Source organism: Haliotis asinina, chromosome 15 (assembly GCF_037392515.1).
Source record: "Haliotis asinina isolate JCU_RB_2024 chromosome 15, JCU_Hal_asi_v2, whole genome shotgun sequence".
Lineage (NCBI taxonomy): Eukaryota > Metazoa > Mollusca > Gastropoda > Lepetellida > Haliotidae > Haliotis > Haliotis asinina.
In genome coordinates, this window is record NC_090294.1 from 7,322,979 (window position 1) to 7,348,337 (window position 25,359).

At 39.0% G+C, this 25,359-nt stretch overlaps 8 protein-coding genes across 8 annotated transcripts; all 8 read right to left on the reverse strand.

The window, feature by feature from the left end:
• Positions 1–2,438: 2,438 nt before the first annotated feature.
• On the reverse strand, positions 2,439–2,974 carry LOC137266262 (glycine-rich protein-like). Its single transcript, XM_067801755.1, has 2 exons — positions 2,686–2,974; positions 2,439–2,455 (listed from the first exon to the last, which is right to left on the reverse strand). The coding sequence occupies exons 1-2, from the start codon at positions 2,972–2,974 to the stop codon at positions 2,439–2,441; spliced, it is 306 nt and encodes a 101-aa protein (XP_067657856.1).
• Positions 2,975–5,617: 2,643 nt separating this feature from the next.
• LOC137266263 (glycine-rich protein-like) lies at positions 5,618–6,153 on the reverse strand. Its single transcript, XM_067801756.1, has 2 exons — positions 5,865–6,153; positions 5,618–5,634 (listed from the first exon to the last, which is right to left on the reverse strand). Exons 1-2 carry the CDS (start codon positions 6,151–6,153, stop codon positions 5,618–5,620), a joined length of 306 nt encoding a protein of 101 aa, XP_067657857.1.
• Positions 6,154–8,797: 2,644 nt separating this feature from the next.
• LOC137266264 (glycine-rich protein-like) lies at positions 8,798–9,333 on the reverse strand. The gene is made up of 2 exons (XM_067801757.1): positions 9,045–9,333; positions 8,798–8,814 (listed from the first exon to the last, which is right to left on the reverse strand). The coding sequence occupies exons 1-2, from the start codon at positions 9,331–9,333 to the stop codon at positions 8,798–8,800; spliced, it is 306 nt and encodes a 101-aa protein (XP_067657858.1).
• Positions 9,334–11,977: 2,644 nt separating this feature from the next.
• Positions 11,978–12,513, reverse strand: LOC137266265 (glycine-rich protein-like). The gene is made up of 2 exons (XM_067801758.1): positions 12,225–12,513; positions 11,978–11,994 (listed from the first exon to the last, which is right to left on the reverse strand). The coding sequence occupies exons 1-2, from the start codon at positions 12,511–12,513 to the stop codon at positions 11,978–11,980; spliced, it is 306 nt and encodes a 101-aa protein (XP_067657859.1).
• Positions 12,514–15,157: 2,644 nt separating this feature from the next.
• LOC137266266 (glycine-rich protein-like) lies at positions 15,158–15,693 on the reverse strand. Its single transcript, XM_067801759.1, has 2 exons — positions 15,405–15,693; positions 15,158–15,174 (listed from the first exon to the last, which is right to left on the reverse strand). The coding sequence occupies exons 1-2, from the start codon at positions 15,691–15,693 to the stop codon at positions 15,158–15,160; spliced, it is 306 nt and encodes a 101-aa protein (XP_067657860.1).
• Positions 15,694–18,337: 2,644 nt separating this feature from the next.
• Positions 18,338–18,873, reverse strand: LOC137266268 (glycine-rich protein-like). Its single transcript, XM_067801760.1, has 2 exons — positions 18,585–18,873; positions 18,338–18,354 (listed from the first exon to the last, which is right to left on the reverse strand). Exons 1-2 carry the CDS (start codon positions 18,871–18,873, stop codon positions 18,338–18,340), a joined length of 306 nt encoding a protein of 101 aa, XP_067657861.1.
• Positions 18,874–21,517: 2,644 nt separating this feature from the next.
• Positions 21,518–22,053, reverse strand: LOC137266269 (glycine-rich protein-like). The gene is made up of 2 exons (XM_067801761.1): positions 21,765–22,053; positions 21,518–21,534 (listed from the first exon to the last, which is right to left on the reverse strand). The coding sequence occupies exons 1-2, from the start codon at positions 22,051–22,053 to the stop codon at positions 21,518–21,520; spliced, it is 306 nt and encodes a 101-aa protein (XP_067657862.1).
• Positions 22,054–24,697: 2,644 nt separating this feature from the next.
• Positions 24,698–25,233, reverse strand: LOC137266270 (glycine-rich protein-like). The gene is made up of 2 exons (XM_067801762.1): positions 24,945–25,233; positions 24,698–24,714 (listed from the first exon to the last, which is right to left on the reverse strand). Exons 1-2 carry the CDS (start codon positions 25,231–25,233, stop codon positions 24,698–24,700), a joined length of 306 nt encoding a protein of 101 aa, XP_067657863.1.
• Positions 25,234–25,359: the final 126 nt, after the last annotated feature.

Consider the following 25,359-nt stretch of genomic DNA (forward strand, 5'->3'; position numbering starts at 1 on the left):
AAACGTTGAGAAAGTAGAGGTGTGCAGCAAAAGAATGAAAACGTCAGACTGCACATGCTTACCACAGGCAAACCTTGAAATGGTACTTACAATTTGGTCTGAAGACGTAGCTGTGTCCTAGCAGTTGATGAAGAAAGAGATGATAGAATATTTTTCCCCTTACCTTTATATATACAATTTGTGAACTACATGTGATTGATTTACCTTAGGTTGGCCACTTCCAGGTAAGCAACACACCTAAATGTTAATGATGTGAACTGACCATTCTTTTCGCCTCAAATGACTTGCCTCAGGTTATCACCCTAAGGCTATACATGTGTGCTGGTGTACTTGAACATTCATAAAGGAAGTAGAGGGTGGTATATAATAGGGTGTAGGTCTCTCTTCGTATATCTTTTTCATCTCTCTTTGGCATGTTTTAACTGCATTTAGAAAACAAATAACTTGCAGGTACTCAACTTTGAACCAGTATTAGGCCAATAGTCGTTTAACAGCTGTCTATCCATTACACTTGGGATGGAGCAATGTAGATCAGACATTATGACATATCTGCCTGAGACGAAATTACGAAAGACGGGAAAACTGACACAACGCACGAGCACAGGATCGGCACACAGCAGCAATGTCACTGTTACAAGGGGTTGCTATATACACATGTATGTGTAATACTGCAGTCTGTCCACGTGATGACCGCCTGCTTAATAGACTGATGAAATCTCCCAATAGCATGACATTCTCTCCGAATGTTAACATTATCACCACACTTAAACTAAAAACTACAATAACGTCATTTCCCAGAAGGTATATGCATATACTAGTGCCTTTTCACAAAGGGATTGTAACTATCAATTGTCACAGCACGTATTTATCGCTTACAAACTAAGCATGGTTGTCTTCTGAAAACACGATAAGGTTTTCCTCATGAACTACAGCATGTTCCTCGTATTTGTAGACTTTCCTTTGCATGTGTTTCTGATTGCTGTAGCAGAGGGTTAGCATACACGTCCCTCCTTCGCCAGCACGTTGTGTCATCCCTATTTGATAGCAAGTCATGCACACATCCCTAGGATATAACACAACCGTACAGTGGACTCTGCCTGTAGTGCCAATTCCTGACAGTTACACAAAGGATTGGGTCGCTTTACTTGACAGCTATTTTCTTTCAAGCAACTCTCCATTTCTTAATATCACCTTTCTGAGGAAGCAGAATTCACTTATCATAAAGGCAACAATAGTACTGAAACATATACTGGTTACTAAGCAAGACACCAGGTGCTAGCCAACAATTTCTAGTTGTAAATATTTGTTAGATGTTTCACGACCTTTCCATTCGGTCTTCCTTGTTCCAAACTGAAGGAATATTGTCTTTGGATAATTGGATAATGTCTCAACAAATGCTACAATGCAGTGTATATTTGCATGGCTACAGCAAGTTTTAATCACTGTTGCAAGTGATTCACTTCAATAAGTTTTGGGCTTCAAGCGAATGTTTGAAAACAAACAGCAGTAGGAAGAAGAAGTAGAAAACTCGACTTTATCCTTCACACAAGCCCTTTACATGATGAAAACAGTCTTCAGTGTGTTCACAGATAATGTTACCCTTGCGTTCAAATCAATCAAGAACTTTATTACATGTCTACCATATCCGATCGGAAACACCCAATTACCGTCTGATTTGATAAATATATACGTTTTGATAGAGATAAATACGTCTCCTGTTAATGAGAGCAGCGGAATACAAACGGTTATTATATATCATGAAATCTGGAAGCAAACTTCCCCAGTAGTGTACAAAATGCTTGATATTTTCATCAAGTGTTATCGACTATTGATAGCATGGTAAATACAACTTTAGTAGTATGTAGTAACTTATGATTCTAGGCTTTTCGTTATGTTTATATGATAAATAAACCGACGGAATGTGCTACAGTAACTTCTGATTGTAGACCTTTTCACTTGGAACGGGATACTCACTTGCATTCGAATCGCATACTGTGCACAATGGCTACTACTAAAGATTTCATGCACATGAAGATGCACACATGACTCAACTCCGAGTATTTTCGGATTTCACAATGACATCACCGAAGCCCTTCGTGGCAGCACAAATGATATATTTGCATGAGACATGGAACCGAATAAGAGATGGCATGTAGGAAATATATGTGAAGCCTTCAATACCCCTATCATATTCAGTCTCATTTCTCCAGGAAATTCGAAGCACATTTTATAACTTGCCGCCAGTGCTTGCAGCAAAACTGATTACCAGTTAAATATTTGGATGTAGTGGAACGTTTTGTAAACGTTGAATTTAGTTTTATGATTTTCAAACAAAGCACAAATCGTTTGTATTTTAATTTTTATTGAACCAGTTGTATTGTCATGAGTATACAAAATAAGGAGTAATAAGTTCTCTTCACACTGCAGGTGACAGTAACTCAGTAATAGCCGATTCCTGAAACAGAAAGGGTAGTTACATGTAAAATAGGGATTTACGGAAAAGTAACATGGAAATGTTGAAACTATCCCAAGCATTTCAAACAGCTGACGACAGTTTGAAAGATGTTTATCAGCTGAAAATATCGTATTTGCGTAGAATAATAATAAAGACATGTGTACATGATGTTATTCAATAAAGTGAAGTTTAAAATGGGATAAGGAGTGAAATTATGTATCGCGAAATACCTTTTCCTAATCCGATTCCATATCCTGGCATTCCGTAGAAACCACCGTAGCCTCCATACAGACTTCCCAGGCCGTATCCGTATTTGCCTCCATACAGACCGCCCATTCCTCCGTACGGGCCATAGCCGTAGCCTCCGTAAAAACCTCCGTGCATTGCACCTATTCCGTAGCCTAATACGCCAGCTCCTCCAAACAACCCACCCATTCCATGTGCTCCATACAGACCGGTTGGTTCAGCGAAGGCGGTAACAGCCAAGCAGACAACAAGGACGGCGACAATCTTCATCATTTTGAGTATCTGTTCAGTAACATGAAAATCATCTTCATGACAGGGAAACAACATGTTATCATTACTCGTCTGGAGATTTTTCTCCACGGCACACGTGATCAATGATATTATCATGTTTTATTTCACAAGCAACCACATATTTCCACACTGACAAGAACGGTAAATAGCACTTACACAGTCACAGTTTACTGAATTGGATCAATGTAAACGTTGAGAAAGTAGAGGTGTGCAGCAAAAGAATGAAAACGTCAGACTGCACATGCTTACCACAGGCAAACCTTGAAATGGTACTTACAATTTGGTCTGAAGACGTAACTGTGTCCTAGCAGTTGATGAAGAAAGAGATGATAGAATATTTTTCCCCTTACCTTTATATATACAATTTGTGAACTACATGTGATTGATTTACCTTAGGTTGGCCACTTCCAGGTAAGCAACACACCTAAATGTTAATGATGTGAACTGACCATTCTTTTCGCCTCAAATGACTTGCCTCAGGTTATCACCCTAAGGCTATACATGTGTGCTGGTGTACTTGAACATTCATAAAGGAAGTAGAGGGTGGTATATAATAGGGTGTAGGTCTCTCTTCGTATATCTTTTTCATCTCTCTTTGGCATGTTTTAACTGCATTTAGAAAACAAATAACTTGCAGGTACTCAACTTTGAACCAGTATTAGGCCAATAGTCGTTTAACAGCTGTCTATCCATTACACTTGGGATGGAGCAATGTAGATCAGACATTATGACATATCTGCCTGAGACGAAATTACGAAAGACGGGAAAACTGACACAACGCACGAGCACAGGATCGGCACACAGCAGCAATGTCACTGTTACAAGGGGTTGCTATATACACATGTATGTGTAATACTGCAGTCTGTCCACGTGATGACCGCCTGCTTAATAGACTGATGAAATCTCCCAATAGCATGACATTCTCTCCGAATGTTAACATTATCACCACACTTAAACTAAAAACTACAATAACGTCATTTCCCAGAAGGTATATGCATATACTAGTGCCTTTTCACAAAGGGATTGTAACTATCAATTGTCACAGCACGTATTTATCGCTTACAAACTAAGCATGGTTGTCTTCTGAAAACACGATAAGGTTTTCCTCATGAACTACAGCATGTTCCTCGTATTTGTAGACTTTCCTTTGCATGTGTTTCTGATTGCTGTAGCAGAGGGTTAGCATACACGTCCCTCCTTCGCCAGCACGTTGTGTCATCCCTATTTGATAGCAAGTCATGCACACATCCCTAGGATATAACACAACCGTACAGTGGACTCTGCCTGTAGTGCCAATTCCTGACAGTTACACAAAGGATTGGGTCGCTTTACTTGACAGCTATTTTCTTTCAAGCAACTCTCCATTTCTTAATATCACCTTTCTGAGGAAGCAGAATTCACTTATCATAAAGGCAACAATAGTACTGAAACATATACTGGTTACTAAGCAAGACACCAGGTGCTAGCCAACAATTTCTAGTTGTAAATATTTGTTAGATGTTTCACGACCTTTCCATTCGGTCTTCCTTGTTCCAAACTGAAGGAAAATTGTCTTTGGATAATTGGATAATGTCTCAACAAATGCTACAATGCAGTGTATATTTGCATGGCTACAGCAAGTTTTAATCACTGTTGCAAGTGATTCACTTCAATAAGTTTTGGGCTTCAAGCGAATGTTTGAAAACAAACAGCAGTAGGAAGAAGAAGTAGAAAACTCGACTTTATCCTTCACACAAGCCCTTTACATGATGAAAACAGTCTTCAGTGTGTTCACAGATAATGTTACCCTTGCGTTCAAATCAATCAAGAACTTTATTACATGTCTACCATATCCGATCGGAAACACCCAATTACCGTCTGATTTGATAAATATATACGTTTTGATAGAGATAAATACGTCTCCTGTTAATGAGAGCAGCGGAATACAAACGGTTATTATATATCATGAAATCTGGAAGCAAACTTCCCCAGTAGTGTACAAAATGCTTGATATTTTCATCAAGTGTTATCGACTATTGATAGCATGGTAAATACAACTTTAGTAGTATGTAGTAACTTATGATTCTAGGCTTTTCGTTATGTTTATATGATAAATAAACCGACGGAATGTGCTACAGTAACTTCTGATTGTAGACCTTTTCACTTGGAACGGGATACTCACTTGCATTCGAATCGCATACTGTGCACAATGGCTACTACTAAAGATTTCATGCACATGAAGATGCACACATGACTCAACTCCGAGTATTTTCGGATTTCACAATGACATCACCGAAGCCCTTCGTGGCAGCACAAATGATATATTTGCATGAGAGATGGAACCGAATAAGAGATGGCATGTAGGAAATATATGTGAAGCCTTCAATACCCCTATCATATTCAGTCTCATTTCTCCAGGAAATTCGAAGCACATTTTATAACTTGCCGCCAGTGCTTGCAGCAAAACTGATTACCAGTTAAATATTTGGATGTAGTGGAACGTTTTGTAAACGTTGAATTTAGTTTTATGATTTTCAAACAAAGCACAAATCGTTTGTATTTTAATTTTTATTGAACCAGTTGTATTGTCATGAGTATACAAAATAAGGAGTAATAAGTTCTCTTCACACTGCAGGTGACAGTAACTCAGTAATAGCCGATTCCTGAAACAGAAAGGGTAGTTACATGTAAAATAGGGATTTACGGAAAAGTAACATGGAAATGTTGAAACTATCCCAAGCATTTCAAACAGCTGACGACAGTTTGAAAGATGTTTATCAGCTGAAAATATCGTATTTGCGTAGAATAATAATAAAGACATGTGTACATGATGTTATTCAATAAAGTAAAGTTTAAAATGGGATAAGGAGTGAAATTATGTATCGCGAAATACCTTTTCCTAATCCGATTCCATATCCTGGCATTCCGTAGAAACCACCGTAGCCTCCATACAGACTTCCCAGGCCGTATCCGTATTTGCCTCCATACAGACCGCCCATTCCTCCGTACGGGCCATAGCCGTAGCCTCCGTAAAAACCTCCGTGCATTGCACCTATTCCGTAGCCTAATACGCCAGCTCCTCCAAACAACCCACCCATTCCATGTGCTCCATACAGACCGGTTGGTTCAGCGAAGGCGGTAACAGCCAAGCAGACAACAAGGACGGCGACAATCTTCATCATTTTGAGTATCTGTTCAGTAACATGAAAATCATCTTCATGACAGGGAAACAACATGTTATCATTACTCGTCTGGAGATTTTTCTCCACGGCACACGTGATCAATGATATTATCATGTTTTATTTCACAAGCAACCACATATTTCCACACTGACAAGAACGGTAAATAGCACTTACATAGTCACAGTTTACTGAATTGGATCAATGTAAACGTTGAGAAAGTAGAGGTGTGCAGCAAAAGAATGAAAACGTCAGACTGCACATGCTTACCACAGGCAAACCTTGAAATGGTACTTACAATTTGGTCTGAAGACGTAACTGTGTCCTAGCAGTTGATGAAGAAAGAGATGATAGAATATTTTTCCCCTTACCTTTATATATACAATTTGTGAACTACATGTGATTGATTTACCTTAGGTTGGCCACTTCCAGGTAAGCAACACACCTAAATGTTAATGATGTGAACTGACCATTCTTTTCGCCTCAAATGACTTGCCTCAGGTTATCACCCTAAGGCTATACATGTGTGCTGGTGTACTTGAACATTCATAAAGGAAGTAGAGGGTGGTATATAATAGGGTGTAGGTCTCTCTTCGTATATCTTTTTCATCTCTCTTTGGCATGTTTTAACTGCATTTAGAAAACAAATAACTTGCAGGTACTCAACTTTGAACCAGTATTAGGCCAATAGTCGTTTAACAGCTGTCTATCCATTACACTTGGGATGGAGCAATGTAGATCAGACATTATGACATATCTGCCTGAGACGAAATTACGAAAGACGGGAAAACTGACACAACGCACGAGCACAGGATCGGCACACAGCAGCAATGTCACTGTTACAAGGGGTTGCTATATACACATGTATGTGTAATACTGCAGTCTGTCCACGTGATGACCGCCTGCTTAATAGACTGATGAAATCTCCCAATAGCATGACATTCTCTCCGAATGTTAACATTATCACCACACTTAAACTAAAAACTACAATAACGTCATTTCCCAGAAGGTATATGCATATACTAGTGCCTTTTCACAAAGGGATTGTAACTATCAATTGTCACAGCACGTATTTATCGCTTACAAACTAAGCATGGTTGTCTTCTGAAAACACGATAAGGTTTCCCTCATGAACTACAGCATGTTCCCTCGTATTTGTAGACTTTCCTTTGCATGTGTTTCTGATTGCTGTAGCAGAGGGTTAGCATACACGTCCCTCCTTCGCCAGCACGTTGTGTCATCCCTATTTGATAGCAAGTCATGCACACATCCCTAGGATATAACACAACCGTACAGTGGACTCTGCCTGTAGTGCCAATTCCTGACAGTTACACAAAGGATTGGGTCGCTTTACTTGACAGCTATTTTCTTTCAAGCAACTCTCCATTTCTTAATATCACCTTTCTGAGGAAGCAGAATTCACTTATCATAAAGGCAACAATAGTACTGAAACATATACTGGTTACTAAGCAAGACACCAGGTGCTAGCCAACAATTTCTAGTTGTAAATATTTGTTAGATGTTTCACGACCTTTCCATTCGGTCTTCCTTGTTCCAAACTGAAGGAATATTGTCTTTGGATAATTGGATAATGTCTCAACAAATGCTACAATGCAGTGTATATTTGCATGGCTACAGCAAGTTTTAATCACTGTTGCAAGTGATTCACTTCAATAAGTTTTGGGCTTCAAGCGAATGTTTGAAAACAAACAGCAGTAGGAAGAAGAAGTAGAAAACTCGACTTTATCCTTCACACAAGCCCTTTACATGATGAAAACAGTCTTCAGTGTGTTCACAGATAATGTTACCCTTGCGTTCAAATCAATCAAGAACTTTATTACATGTCTACCATATCCGATCGGAAACACCCAATTACCGTCTGATTTGATAAATATATACGTTTTGATAGAGATAAATACGTCTCCTGTTAATGAGAGCAGCGGAATACAAACGGTTATTATATATCATGAAATCTGGAAGCAAACTTCCCCAGTAGTGTACAAAATGCTTGATATTTTCATCAAGTGTTATCGACTATTGATAGCATGGTAAATACAACTTTAGTAGTATGTAGTAACTTATGATTCTAGGCTTTTCGTTATGTTTATATGATAAATAAACCGACGGAATGTGCTACAGTAACTTCTGATTGTAGACCTTTTCACTTGGAACGGGATACTCACTTGCATTCGAATCGCATACTGTGCACAATGGCTACTACTAAAGATTTCATGCACATGAAGATGCACACATGACTCAACTCCGAGTATTTTCGGATTTCACAATGACATCACCGAAGCCCTTCGTGGCAGCACAAATGATATATTTGCATGAGACATGGAACCGAATAAGAGATGGCATGTAGGAAATATATGTGAAGCCTTCAATACCCCTATCATATTCAGTCTCATTTCTCCAGGAAATTCGAAGCACATTTTATAACTTGCCGCCAGTGCTTGCAGCAAAACTGATTACCAGTTAAATATTTGGATGTAGTGGAACGTTTTGTAAACGTTGAATTTAGTTTTATGATTTTCAAACAAAGCACAAATCGTTTGTATTTTAATTTTTATTGAACCAGTTGTATTGTCATGAGTATACAAAATAAGGAGTAATAAGTTCTCTTCACACTGCAGGTGACAGTAACTCAGTAATAGCCGATTCCTGAAACAGAAAGGGTAGTTACATGTAAAATAGGGATTTACGGAAAAGTAACATGGAAATGTTGAAACTATCCCAAGCATTTCAAACAGCTGACGACAGTTTGAAAGATGTTTATCAGCTGAAAATATCGTATTTGCGTAGAATAATAATAAAGACATGTGTACATGATGTTATTCAATAAAGTGAAGTTTAAAATGGGATAAGGAGTGAAATTATGTATCGCGAAATACCTTTTCCTAATCCGATTCCATATCCTGGCATTCCGTAGAAACCACCGTAGCCTCCATACAGACTTCCCAGGCCGTATCCGTATTTGCCTCCATACAGACCGCCCATTCCTCCGTACGGGCCATAGCCGTAGCCTCCGTAAAAACCTCCGTGCATTGCACCTATTCCGTAGCCTAATACGCCAGCTCCTCCAAACAACCCACCCATTCCATGTGCTCCATACAGACCGGTTGGTTCAGCGAAGGCGGTAACAGCCAAGCAGACAACAAGGACGGCGACAATCTTCATCATTTTGAGTATCTGTTCAGTAACATGAAAATCATCTTCATGACAGGGAAACAACATGTTATCATTACTCGTCTGGAGATTTTTCTCCACGGCACACGTGATCAATGATATTATCATGTTTTATTTCACAAGCAACCACATATTTCCACACTGACAAGAACGGTAAATAGCACTTACACAGTCACAGTTTACTGAATTGGATCAATGTAAAAGTTGAGAAAGTAGAGGTGTGCAGCAAAAGAATGAAAACGTCAGACTGCACATGCTTACCACAGGCAAACCTTGAAATGGTACTTACAATTTGGTCTGAAGACGTAACTGTGTCCTAGCAGTTGATGAAGAAAGAGATGATAGAATATTTTTCCCCTTACCTTTATATATACAATTTGTGAACTACATGTGATTGATTTACCTTAGGTTGGCCACTTCCAGGTAAGCAACACACCTAAATGTTAATGATGTGAACTGACCATTCTTTTCGCCTCAAATGACTTGCCTCAGGTTATCACCCTAAGGCTATACATGTGTGCTGGTGTACTTGAACATTCATAAAGGAAGTAGAGGGTGGTATATAATAGGGTGTAGGTCTCTCTTCGTATATCTTTTTCATCTCTCTTTGGCATGTTTTAACTGCATTTAGAAAACAAATAACTTGCAGGTACTCAACTTTGAACCAGTATTAGGCCAATAGTCGTTTAACAGCTGTCTATCCATTACACTTGGGATGGAGCAATGTAGATCAGACATTATGACATATCTGCCTGAGACGAAATTACGAAAGACGGGAAAACTGACACAACGCACGAGCACAGGATCGGCACACAGCAGCAATGTCACTGTTACAAGGGGTTGCTATATACACATGTATGTGTAATACTGCAGTCTGTCCACGTGATGACCGCCTGCTTAATAGACTGATGAAATCTCCCAATAGCATGACATTCTCTCCGAATGTTAACATTATCACCACACTTAAACTAAAAACTACAATAACGTCATTTCCCAGAAGGTATATGCATATACTAGTGCCTTTTCACAAAGGGATTGTAACTATCAATTGTCACAGCACGTATTTATCGCTTACAAACTAAGCATGGTTGTCTTCGGAAAACACGATAAGGTTTCCCTCATGAACTACAGCATGTTCCCTCGTATTTGTAGACTTTCCTTTGCATGTGTTTCTGATTGCTGTAGCAGAGGGTTAGCATACACGTCCCTCCTTCGCCAGCACGTTGTGTCATCCCTATTTGATAGCAAGTCATGCACACATCCCTAGGATATAACACAACCGTACAGTGGACTCTGCCTGTAGTGCCAATTCCTGACAGTTACACAAAGGATTGGGTCGCTTTACTTGACAGCTATTTTCTTTCAAGCAACTCTCCATTTCTTAATATCACCTTTCTGAGGAAGCAGAATTCACTTATCATAAAGGCAACAATAGTACTGAAACATATACTGGTTACTAAGTAAGACACCAGGTGCTAGCCAACAATTTCTAGTTGTAAATATTTGTTAGATGTTTCACGACCTTTCCATTCGGTCTTCCTTGTTCCAAACTGAAGGAAAATTGTCTTTGGATAATTGGATAATGTCTCAACAAATGCTACAATGCAGTGTATATTTGCATGGCTACAGCAAGTTTTAATCACTGTTGCAAGTGATTCACTTCAATAAGTTTTGGGCTTCAAGCGAATGTTTGAAAACAAACAGCAGTAGGAAGAAGAAGTAGAAAACTCGACTTTATCCTTCACACAAGCCCTTTGCATGATGAAAACAGTCTTCAGTGTGTTCACAGATAATGTTACCCTTGCGTTCAAATCAATCAAGAACTTTATTACATGTCTACCATATCCGATCGGAAACACCCAATTACCGTCTGATTTGATAAATATATACGTTTTGATAGAGATAAATACGTCTCCTGTTAATGAGAGCAGCGGAATACAAACGGTTATTATATATCATGAAATCTGGAAGCAAACTTCCCCAGTAGTGTACAAAATGCTTGATATTTTCATCAAGTGTTATCGACTATTGATAGCATGGTAAATACAACTTTAGTAGTATGTAGTAACTTATGATTCTAGGCTTTTCGTTATGTTTATATGATAAATAAACCGACGGAATGTGCTACAGTAACTTCTGATTGTAGACCTTTTCACTTGGAACGGGATACTCACTTGCATTCGAATCGCATACTGTGCACAATGGCTACTACTAAAGATTTCATGCACATGAAGATGCACACATGACTCAACTCCGAGTATTTTCGGATTTCACAATGACATCACCGAAGCCCTTCGTGGCAGCACAAATGATATATTTGCATGAGAGATGGAACCGAATAAGAGATGGCATGTAGGAAATATATGTGAAGCCTTCAATACCCCTATCATATTCAGTCTCATTTCTCCAGGAAATTCGAAGCACATTTTATAACTTGCCGCCAGTGCTTGCAGCAAAACTGATTACCAGTTAAATATTTGGATGTAGTGGAACGTTTTGTAAACGTTGAATTTAGTTTTATGATTTTCAAACAAAGCACAAATCGTTTGTATTTTAATTTTTATTGAACCAGTTGTATTGTCATGAGTATACAAAATAAGGAGTAATAAGTTCTCTTCACACTGCAGGTGACAGTAACTCAGTAATAGCCGATTCCTGAAACAGAAAGGGTAGTTACATGTAAAATAGGGATTTACGGAAAAGTAACATGGAAATGTTGAAACTATCCCAAGCATTTCAAACAGCTGACGACAGTTTGAAAGATGTTTATCAGCTGAAAATATCGTATTTGCGTAGAATAATAATAAAGACATGTGTACATGATGTTATTCAATAAAGTGAAGTTTAAAATGGGATAAGGAGTGAAATTATGTATCGCGAAATACCTTTTCCTAATCCGATTCCATATCCTGGCATTCCGTAGAAACCACCGTAGCCTCCATACAGACTTCCCAGGCCGTATCCGTATTTGCCTCCATACAGACCGCCCATTCCTCCGTACGGGCCATAGCCGTAGCCTCCGTAAAAACCTCCGTGCATTGCACCTATTCCGTAGCCTAATACGCCAGCTCCTCCAAACAACCCACCCATTCCATGTGCTCCATACAGACCGGTTGGTTCAGCGAAGGCGGTAACAGCCAAGCAGACAACAAGGACGGCGACAATCTTCATCATTTTGAGTATCTGTTCAGTAACATGAAAATCATCTTCATGACAGGGAAACAACATGTTATCATTACTCGTCTGGAGATTTTTCTCCACGGCACACGTGATCAATGATATTATCATGTTTTATTTCACAAGCAACCACATATTTCCACACTGACAAGAACGGTAAATAGCACTTACACAGTCACAGTTTACTGAATTGGATCAATGTAAAAGTTGAGAAAGTAGAGGTGTGCAGCAAAAGAATGAAAACGTCAGACTGCACATGCTTACCACAGGCAAACCTTGAAATGGTACTTACAATTTGGTCTGAAGACGTAACTGTGTCCTAGCAGTTGATGAAGAAAGAGATGATAGAATATTTTTCCCCTTACCTTTATATATACAATTTGTGAACTACATGTGATTGATTTACCTTAGGTTGGCCACTTCCAGGTAAGCAACACACCTAAATGTTAATGATGTGAACTGACCATTCTTTTCGCCTCAAATGACTTGCCTCAGGTTATCACCCTAAGGCTATACATGTGTGCTGGTGTACTTGAACATTCATAAAGGAAGTAGAGGGTGGTATATAATAGGGTGTAGGTCTCTCTTCGTATATCTTTTTCATCTCTCTTTGGCATGTTTTAACTGCATTTAGAAAACAAATAACTTGCAGGTACTCAACTTTGAACCAGTATTAGGCCAATAGTCGTTTAACAGCTGTCTATCCATTACACTTGGGATGGAGCAATGTAGATCAGACATTATGACATATCTGCCTGAGACGAAATTACGAAAGACGGGAAAACTGACACAACGCACGAGCACAGGATCGGCACACAGCAGCAATGTCACTGTTACAAGGGGTTGCTATATACACATGTATGTGTAATACTGCAGTCTGTCCACGTGATGACCGCCTGCTTAATAGACTGATGAAATCTCCCAATAGCATGACATTCTCTCCGAATGTTAACATTATCACCACACTTAAACTAAAAACTACAATAACGTCATTTCCCAGAAGGTATATGCATATACTAGTGCCTTTTCACAAAGGGATTGTAACTATCAATTGTCACAGCACGTATTTATCGCTTACAAACTAAGCATGGTTGTCTTCGGAAAACACGATAAGGTTTCCCTCATGAACTACAGCATGTTCCCTCGTATTTGTAGACTTTCCTTTGCATGTGTTTCTGATTGCTGTAGCAGAGGGTTAGCATACACGTCCCTCCTTCGCCAGCACGTTGTGTCATCCCTATTTGATAGCAAGTCATGCACACATCCCTAGGATATAACACAACCGTACAGTGGACTCTGCCTGTAGTGCCAATTCCTGACAGTTACACAAAGGATTGGGTCGCTTTACTTGACAGCTATTTTCTTTCAAGCAACTCTCCATTTCTTAATATCACCTTTCTGAGGAAGCAGAATTCACTTATCATAAAGGCAACAATAGTACTGAAACATATACTGGTTACTAAGTAAGACACCAGGTGCTAGCCAACAATTTCTAGTTGTAAATATTTGTTAGATGTTTCACGACCTTTCCATTCGGTCTTCCTTGTTCCAAACTGAAGGAAAATTGTCTTTGGATAATTGGATAATGTCTCAACAAATGCTACAATGCAGTGTATATTTGCATGGCTACAGCAAGTTTTAATCACTGTTGCAAGTGATTCACTTCAATAAGTTTTGGGCTTCAAGCGAATGTTTGAAAACAAACAGCAGTAGGAAGAAGAAGTAGAAAACTCGACTTTATCCTTCACACAAGCCCTTTGCATGATGAAAACAGTCTTCAGTGTGTTCACAGATAATGTTACCCTTGCGTTCAAATCAATCAAGAACTTTATTACATGTCTACCATATCCGATCGGAAACACCCAATTACCGTCTGATTTGATAAATATATACGTTTTGATAGAGATAAATACGTCTCCTGTTAATGAGAGCAGCGGAATACAAACGGTTATTATATATCATGAAATCTGGAAGCAAACTTCCCCAGTAGTGTACAAAATGCTTGATATTTTCATCAAGTGTTATCGACTATTGATAGCATGGTAAATACAACTTTAGTAGTATGTAGTAACTTATGATTCTAGGCTTTTCGTTATGTTTATATGATAAATAAACCGACGGAATGTGCTACAGTAACTTCTGATTGTAGACCTTTTCACTTGGAACGGGATACTCACTTGCATTCGAATCGCATACTGTGCACAATGGCTACTACTAAAGATTTCATGCACATGAAGATGCACACATGACTCAACTCCGAGTATTTTCGGATTTCACAATGACATCACCGAAGCCCTTCGTGGCAGCACAAATGATATATTTGCATGAGACATGGAACCGAATAAGAGATGGCATGTAGGAAATATATGTGAAGCCTTCAATACCCCTATCATATTCAGTCTCATTTCTCCAGGAAATTCGAAGCACATTTTATAACTTGCCGCCAGTGCTTGCAGCAAAACTGATTACCAGTTAAATATTTGGATGTAGTGGAACGTTTTGTAAACGTTGAATTTAGTTTTATGATTTTCAAACAAAGCACAAATCGTTTGTATTTTAATTTTTATTGAACCAGTTGTATTGTCATGAGTATACAAAATAAGGAGTAATAAGTTCTCTTCACACTGCAGGTGACAGTAACTCAGTAATAGCCGATTCCTGAAACAGAAAGGGTAGTTACATGTAAAATAGGGATTTACGGAAAAGTAACATGGAAATGTTGAAACTATCCCAAGCATTTCAAACAGCTGACGACAGTTTGAAAGATGTTTATCAGCTGAAAATATCGTATTTGCGTAGAATAATAATAAAGACATGTGTACATGATGTTATTCAATAAAGTGAAGTTTAAAATGGGATAAGGAGTGAAATTATGTATCGCGAAATACCTTTTCCTAATCCGATTCCATATCCTGGCATTCCGTAGAAACCACCGTAGCCTCCATACAGACTTCCCAGGCCGTATCCGTATTTGCCTCCATACAGACCGCCCATTCCTCCGTACGGGCCATAGCCGTAGCCTCCGTAAAAACCTCCGTGCATTGCACCTATTCCGTAGCCTAATACGCCAGCTCCTCCAAACAACCCACCCATTCCATGTGCTCCATACAGACCGGTTGGTTCAGCGAAGGCGGTAACAGCCAAGCAGACAACAAGGACGGCGACAATCTTCATCATTTTGAGTATCTGTTCAGTAACATGAAAATCATCTTCATGACAGGGAAACAACATGTTATCATTACTCGTCTGGAGATTTTTCTCCACGGCACACGTGATCAATGATATTATCATGTTTTATTTCACAAGCAACCACATATTTCCACACTGACAAGAACGGTAAATAGCACTTACACAGTCACAGTTTACTGAATTGGATCAATGTAAAAGTTGAGAAAGTAGAGGTGTGCAGCAAAAGAATGAAAACGTCAGACTGCACATGCTTACCACAGGCAAACCTTGAAATGGTACTTACAATTTGGTCTGAAGACGTAACTGTGTCCTAGCAGTTGATGAAGAAAGAGATGATAGAATATTTTTCCCCTTACCTTTATATATACAATTTGTGAACTACATGTGATTGATTTACCTTAGGTTGGCCACTTCCAGGTAAGCAACACACCTAAATGTTAATGATGTGAACTGACCATTCTTTTCGCCTCAAATGACTTGCCTCAGGTTATCACCCTAAGGCTATACATGTGTGCTGGTGTACTTGAACATTCATAAAGGAAGTAGAGGGTGGTATATAATAGGGTGTAGGTCTCTCTTCGTATATCTTTTTCATCTCTCTTTGGCATGTTTTAACTGCATTTAGAAAACAAATAACTTGCAGGTACTCAACTTTGAACCAGTATTAGGCCAATAGTCGTTTAACAGCTGTCTATCCATTACACTTGGGATGGAGCAATGTAGATCAGACATTATGACATATCTGCCTGAGACGAAATTACGAAAGACGGGAAAACTGACACAACGCACGAGCACAGGATCGGCACACAGCAGCAATGTCACTGTTACAAGGGGTTGCTATATACACATGTATGTGTAATACTGCAGTCTGTCCACGTGATGACCGCCTGCTTAATAGACTGATGAAATCTCCCAATAGCATGACATTCTCTCCGAATGTTAACATTATCACCACACTTAAACTAAAAACTACAATAACGTCATTTCCCAGAAGGTATATGCATATACTAGTGCCTTTTCACAAAGGGATTGTAACTATCAATTGTCACAGCACGTATTTATCGCTTACAAACTAAGCATGGTTGTCTTCGGAAAACACGATAAGGTTTCCCTCATGAACTACAGCATGTTCCCTCGTATTTGTAGACTTTCCTTTGCATGTGTTTCTGATTGCTGTAGCAGAGGGTTAGCATACACGTCCCTCCTTCGCCAGCACGTTGTGTCATCCCTATTTGATAGCAAGTCATGCACACATCCCTAGGATATAACACAACCGTACAGTGGACTCTGCCTGTAGTGCCAATTCCTGACAGTTACACAAAGGATTGGGTCGCTTTACTTGACAGCTATTTTCTTTCAAGCAACTCTCCATTTCTTAATATCACCTTTCTGAGGAAGCAGAATTCACTTATCATAAAGGCAACAATAGTACTGAAACATATACTGGTTACTAAGTAAGACACCAGGTGCTAGCCAACAATTTCTAGTTGTAAATATTTGTTAGATGTTTCACGACCTTTCCATTCGGTCTTCCTTGTTCCAAACTGAAGGAAAATTGTCTTTGGATAATTGGATAATGTCTCAACAAATGCTACAATGCAGTGTATATTTGCATGGCTACAGCAAGTTTTAATCACTGTTGCAAGTGATTCACTTCAATAAGTTTTGGGCTTCAAGCGAATGTTTGAAAACAAACAGCAGTAGGAAGAAGAAGTAGAAAACTCGACTTTATCCTTCACACAAGCCCTTTGCATGATGAAAACAGTCTTCAGTGTGTTCACAGATAATGTTACCCTTGCGTTCAAATCAATCAAGAACTTTATTACATGTCTACCATATCCGATCGGAAACACCCAATTACCGTCTGATTTGATAAATATATACGTTTTGATAGAGATAAATACGTCTCCTGTTAATGAGAGCAGCGGAATACAAACGGTTATTATATATCATGAAATCTGGAAGCAAACTTCCCCAGTAGTGTACAAAATGCTTGATATTTTCATCAAGTGTTATCGACTATTGATAGCATGGTAAATACAACTTTAGTAGTATGTAGTAACTTATGATTCTAGGCTTTTCGTTATGTTTATATGATAAATAAACCGACGGAATGTGCTACAGTAACTTCTGATTGTAGACCTTTTCACTTGGAACGGGATACTCACTTGCATTCGAATCGCATACTGTGCACAATGGCTACTACTAAAGATTTCATGCACATGAAGATGCACACATGACTCAACTCCGAGTATTTTCGGATTTCACAATGACATCACCGAAGCCCTTCGTGGCAGCACAAATGATATATTTGCATGAGAGATGGAACCGAATAAGAGATGGCATGTAGGAAATATATGTGAAGCCTTCAATACCCCTATCATATTCAGTCTCATTTCTCCAGGAAATTCGAAGCACATTTTATAACTTGCCGCCAGTGCTTGCAGCAAAACTGATTACCAGTTAAATATTTGGATGTAGTGGAACGTTTTGTAAACGTTGAATTTAGTTTTATGATTTTCAAACAAAGCACAAATCGTTTGTATTTTAATTTTTATTGAACCAGTTGTATTGTCATGAGTATACAAAATAAGGAGTAATAAGTTCTCTTCACACTGCAGGTGACAGTAACTCAGTAATAGCCGATTCCTGAAACAGAAAGGGTAGTTACATGTAAAATAGGGATTTACGGAAAAGTAACATGGAAATGTTGAAACTATCCCAAGCATTTCAAACAGCTGACGACAGTTTGAAAGATGTTTATCAGCTGAAAATATCGTATTTGCGTAGAATAATAATAAAGACATGTGTACATGATGTTATTCAATAAAGTGAAGTTTAAAATGGGATAAGGAGTGAAATTATGTATCGCGAAATACCTTTTCCTAATCCGATTCCATATCCTGGCATTCCGTAGAAACCACCGTAGCCTCCATACAGACTTCCCAGGCCGTATCCGTATTTGCCTCCATACAGACCGCCCATTCCTCCGTACGGGCCATAGCCGTAGCCTCCGTAAAAACCTCCGTGCATTGCACCTATTCCGTAGCCTAATACGCCAGCTCCTCCAAACAACCCACCCATTCCATGTGCTCCATACAGACCGGTTGGTTCAGCGAAGGCGGTAACAGCCAAGCAGACAACAAGGACGGCGACAATCTTCATCATTTTGAGTATCTGTTCAGTAACATGAAAATCATCTTCATGACAGGGAAACAACATGTTATCATTACTCGTCTGGAGATTTTTCTCCACGGCACACGTGATCAATGATATTATCATGTTTTATTTCACAAGCAACCACATATTTCCACACTGACAAGAACGGTAAATAGCACTTACACAGTCACAGTTTACTGAATTGGATCAATGTAAACGTTGAGAAAGTAGAGGTGTGCAGCAAAAGAATGAAAACGTCAGACTGCACATGCTTACCACAGGCAAACCTTGAAATGGTACTTACAATTTGGTCTGAAGACGTAACTGTGTCCTAGCAGTTGATGAAGAAAGAGATGATAGAATATTTTTCCCCTTACCTTTATATATACAATTTGTGAACTACATGTGATTGATTTACCTTAGGTTGGCCACTTCCAGGTAAGCAACACACCTAAATGTTAATGATGTGAACTGACCATTCTTTTCGCCTCAAATGACTTGCCTCAGGTTATCACCCTAAGGCTATACATGTGTGCTGGTGTACTTGAACATTCATAAAGGAAGTAGAGGGTGGTATATAATAGGGTGTAGGTCTCTCTTCGTATATCTTTTTCATCTCTCTTTGGCATGTTTTAACTGCATTTAGAAAACAAATAACTTGCAGGTACTCAACTTTGAACCAGTATTAGGCCAATAGTCGTTTAACAGCTGTCTATCCATTACACTTGGGATGGAGCAATGTAGATCAGACATTATGACATATCTGCCTGAGACGAAATTACGAAAGACGGGAAAACTGACACAACGCACGAGCACAGGATCGGCACACAGCAGCAATGTCACTGTTACAAGGGGTTGCTATATACACATGTATGTGTAATACTGCAGTCTGTCCACGTGATGACCGCCTGCTTAATAGACTGATGAAATCTCCCAATAGCATGACATTCTCTCCGAATGTTAACATTATCACCACACTTAAACTAAAAACTACAATAACGTCATTTCCCAGAAGGTATATGCATATACTAGTGCCTTTTCACAAAGGGATTGTAACTATCAATTGTCACAGCACGTATTTATCGCTTACAAACTAAGCATGGTTGTCTTCGGAAAACACGATAAGGTTTCCCTCATGAACTACAGCATGTTCCCTCGTATTTGTAGACTTTCCTTTGCATGTGTTTCTGATTGCTGTAGCAGAGGGTTAGCATACACGTCCCTCCTTCGCCAGCACGTTGTGTCATCCCTATTTGATAGCAAGTCATGCACACATCCCTAGGATATAACACAACCGTACAGTGGACTCTGCCTGTAGTGCCAATTCCTGACAGTTACACAAAGGATTGGGTCGCTTTACTTGACAGCTATTTTCTTTCAAGCAACTCTCCATTTCTTAATATCACCTTTCTGAGGAAGCAGAATTCACTTATCATAAAGGCAACAATAGTACTGAAACATATACTGGTTACTAAGCAAGACACCAGGTGCTAGCCAACAATTTCTAGTTGTAAATATTTGTTAGATGTTTCACGACCTTTCCATTCGGTCTTCCTTGTTCCAAACTGAAGGAATATTGTCTTTGGATAATTGGATAATGTCTCAACAAATGCTACAATGCAGTGTATATTTGCATGGCTACAGCAAGTTTTAATCACTGTTGCAAGTGATTCACTTCAATAAGTTTTGGGCTTCAAGCGAATGTTTGAAAACAAACAGCAGTAGGAAGAAGAAGTAGAAAACTCGACTTTATCCTTCACACAAGCCCTTTGCATGATGAAAACAGTCTTCAGTGTGTTCACAGATAATGTTACCCTTGCGTTCAAATCAATCAAGAACTTTATTACATGTCTACCATATCCGATCGGAAACACCCAATTACCGTCTGATTTGATAAATATATACGTTTTGATAGAGATAAATACGTCTCCTGTTAATGAGAGCAGCGGAATACAAACGGTTATTATATATCATGAAATCTGGAAGCAAACTTCCCCAGTAGTGTACAAAATGCTTGATATTTTCATCAAGTGTTATCGACTATTGATAGCATGGTAAATACAACTTTAGTAGTATGTAGTAACTTATGATTCTAGGCTTTTCGTTATGTTTATATGATAAATAAACCGACGGAATGTGCTACAGTAACTTCTGATTGTAGACCTTTTCACTTGGAACGGGATACTCACTTGCATTCGAATCGCATACTGTGCACAATGGCTACTACTAAAGATTTCATGCACATGAAGATGCACACATGACTCAACTCCGAGTATTTTCGGATTTCACAATGACATCACCGAAGCCCTTCGTGGCAGCACAAATGATATATTTGCATGAGAGATGGAACCGAATAAGAGATGGCATGTAGGAAATATATGTGAAGCCTTCAATACCCCTATCATATTCAGTCTCATTTCTCCAGGAAATTCGAAGCACATTTTATAACTTGCCGCCAGTGCTTGCAGCAAAACTGATTACCAGTTAAATATTTGGATGTAGTGGAACGTTTTGTAAACGTTGAATTTAGTTTTATGATTTTCAAACAAAGCACAAATCGTTTGTATTTTAATTTTTATTGAACCAGTTGTATTGTCATGAGTATACAAAATAAGGAGTAATAAGTTCTCTTCACACTGCAGGTGACAGTAACTCAGTAATAGCCGATTCCTGAAACAGAAAGGGTAGTTACATGTAAAATAGGGATTTACGGAAAAGTAACATGGAAATGTTGAAACTATCCCAAGCATTTCAAACAGCTGACGACAGTTTGAAAGATGTTTATCAGCTGAAAATATCGTATTTGCGTAGAATAATAATAAAGACATGTGTACATGATGTTATTCAATAAAGTGAAGTTTAAAATGGGATAAGGAGTGAAATTATGTATCGCGAAATACCTTTTCCTAATCCGATTCCATATCCTGGCATTCCGTAGAAACCACCGTAGCCTCCATACAGACTTCCCAGGCCGTATCCGTATTTGCCTCCATACAGACCGCCCATTCCTCCGTACGGGCCATAGCCGTAGCCTCCGTAAAAACCTCCGTGCATTGCACCTATTCCGTAGCCTAATACGCCAGCTCCTCCAAACAACCCACCCATTCCATGTGCTCCATACAGACCGGTTGGTTCAGCGAAGGCGGTAACAGCCAAGCAGACAACAAGGACGGCGACAATCTTCATCATTTTGAGTATCTGTTCAGTAACATGAAAATCATCTTCATGACAGGGAAACAACATGTTATCATTACTCGTCTGGAGATTTTTCTCCACGGCACACGTGATCAATGATATTATCATGTTTTATTTCACAAGCAACCACATATTTCCACACTGACAAGAACGGTAAATAGCACTTACACAGTCACAGTTTACTGAATTGGATCAATGTAAAAGTTGAGAAAGTAGAGGTGTGCAGCAAAAGAATGAAAACGTCAGACTGCACATGCTTACCACAGGCAAACCTTGAAATGGTACTTACAATTTGGTCTGAAGACGTAACTGTGTCCTAGCAGTTGATGAAGAAAGAGATGATAGAATATTTTTCCCCTTACCTTTATATATACAATTTGTGAACTACATGTGATTGATTTACCTTAGGTTGGCCACTTCCAGGTAAGCAACACACCTAAATGTTAATGATGTGAACTGACCATTCTTTTCGCCTCAAATGACTTGCCTCAGGTTATCACCCTAAGGCTATACATGTGTGCTGGTGTACTTGAACATTCATAAAGGAAGTAGAGGGTGGTATATAATAGGGTGTAGGTCTCTCTTCGTATATCTTTTTCATCTCTCTTTGGCATGTTTTAACTGCATTTAGAAAACAAATAACTTGCAGGTACTCAACTTTGAACCAGTATTAGGCCAATAGTCGTTTAACAGCTGTCTATCCATTACACTTGGGATGGAGCAATGTAGATCAGACATTATGACATATCTGCCTGAGACGAAATTACGAAAGACGGGAAAACTGACACAACGCACGAGCACAGGATCGGCACACAGCAGCAATGTCACTGTTACAAGGGGTTGCTATATACACATGTATGTGTAATACTGCAGTCTGTCCACGTGATGACCGCCTGCTTAATAGACTGATGAAATCTCCCAATAGCATGACATTCTCTCCGAATGTTAACATTATCACCACACTTAAACTAAAAACTACAATAACGTCATTTCCCAGAAGGTATATGCATATACTAGTGCCTTTTCACAAAGGGATTGTAACTATCAATTGTCACAGCACGTATTTATCGCTTACAAACTAAGCATGGTTGTCTTCGGAAAACACGATAAGGTTTCCCTCATGAACTACAGCATGTTCCCTCGTATTTGTAGACTTTCCTTTGCATGTGTTTCTGATTGCTGTAGCAGAGGGTTAGCATACACGTCCCTCCTTCGCCAGCACGTTGTGTCATCCCTATTTGATAGCAAGGCATGCACACATCCCTAGGATATAACACAACCGTACAGTGGACTCTGCCTGTAGTGCCAATTCCTGACAGTTACACAAAGGATTGGGTCGCTTTACTTGACAGCTATTTTCTTTCAAGCAACTCTCCATTTCTTAATATCACCTTTCTGAGGAAGCAGAATTCACTTATCATAAAGGCAACAATAGTACTGAAACATATACTGGTTACTAAGCAAGACACCAGGTGCTAGCCAACAATTTCTAGTTGTAAATATTTGTTAGATGTTTCACGACCTTTCCATTCGGTCTTCCTTGTTCCAAACTGAAGGAATATTGTCTTTGGATAATTGGATAATGTCTCAACAAATGCTACAATGCAGTGTATATTTGCATGGCTACAGCAAGTTTTAATCACTGTTGCAAGTGATTCACTTCAATAAGTTTTGGGCTTCAAGCGAATGTTTGAAAACAAACAGCAGTAGGAAGAAGAAGTAGAAAACTCGACTTTATCCTTCACACAAGCCCTTTGCATGATGAAAACAGTCTTCAGTGTGTTCACAGATAATGTTACCCTTGCGTTCAAATCAATCAAGAACTTTATTACATGTCTACCATATCCGATCGGAAACACCCAATTACCGTCTGATTTGATAAATATATACGTTTTGATAGAGATAAATACGTCTCCTGTTAATGAGAGCAGCGGAATACAAACGGTTATTATATATCATGAAATCTGGAAGCAAACTTCCCCAGTAGTGTACAAAATGCTTGATATTTTCATCAAGTGTTATCGACTATTGATAGCATGGTAAATACAACTTTAGTAGTATGTAGTAACTTATGATTCTAGGCTTTTCGTTATGTTTATATGATAAATAAACCGACGGAATGTGCTACAGTAACTTCTGATTGTAGACCTTTTCACTTGGAACGGGATACTCACTTGCATTCGAATCGCATACTGTGCACAATGGCTACTACTAAAGATTTCATGCACATGAAGATGCACACATGACTCAACTCCGAGTATTTTCGGATTTCACAATGACATCACCGAAGCCCTTCGTGGCAGCACAAATGATATATTTGCATGAGAGATGGAACCGAATAAGAGATGGCATGTAGGAAATATATGTGAAGCCTTCAATACCCCTATCATATTCAGTCTCATTTCTCCAGGAAATTCGAAGCACATTTTATAACTTGCCGCCAGTGCTTGCAGCAAAACTGATTACCAGTTAAATATTTGGATGTAGTGGAACGTTTTGTAAACGTTGAATTTAGTTTTATGATTTTCAAACAAAGCACAAATCGTTTGTATTTTAATTTTTATTGAACCAGTTGTATTGTCATGAGTATACAAAATAAGGAGTAATAAGTTCTCTTCACACTGCAGGTGACAGTAACTCAGTAATAGCCGATTCCTGAAACAGAAAGGGTAGTTACATGTAAAATAGGGATTTACGGAAAAGTAACATGGAAATGTTGAAACTATCCCAAGCATTTCAAACAGCTGACGACAGTTTGAAAGATGTTTATCAGCTGAAAATATCGTATTTGCGTAGAATAATAATAAAGACATGTGTACATGATGTTATTCAATAAAGTGAAGTTTAAAATGGGATAAGGAGTGAAATTATGTATCGCGAAATACCTTTTCCTAATCCGATTCCATATCCTGGCATTCCGTAGAAACCACCGTAGCCTCCATACAGACTTCCCAGGCCGTATCCGTATTTGCCTCCATACAGACCGCCCATTCCTCCGTACGGGCCATAGCCGTAGCCTCCGTAAAAACCTCCGTGCATTGCACCTATTCCGTAGCCTAATACGCCAGCTCCTCCAAACAACCCACCCATTCCATGTGCTCCATACAGACCGGTTGGTTCAGCGAAGGCGGTAACAGCCAAGCAGACAACAAGGACGGCGACAATCTTCATCATTTTGAGTATCTGTTCAGTAACATGAAAATCATCTTCATGACAGGGAAACAACATGTTATCATTACTCGTCTGGAGATTTTTCTCCACGGCACACGTGATCAATGATATTATCATGTTTTATTTCAC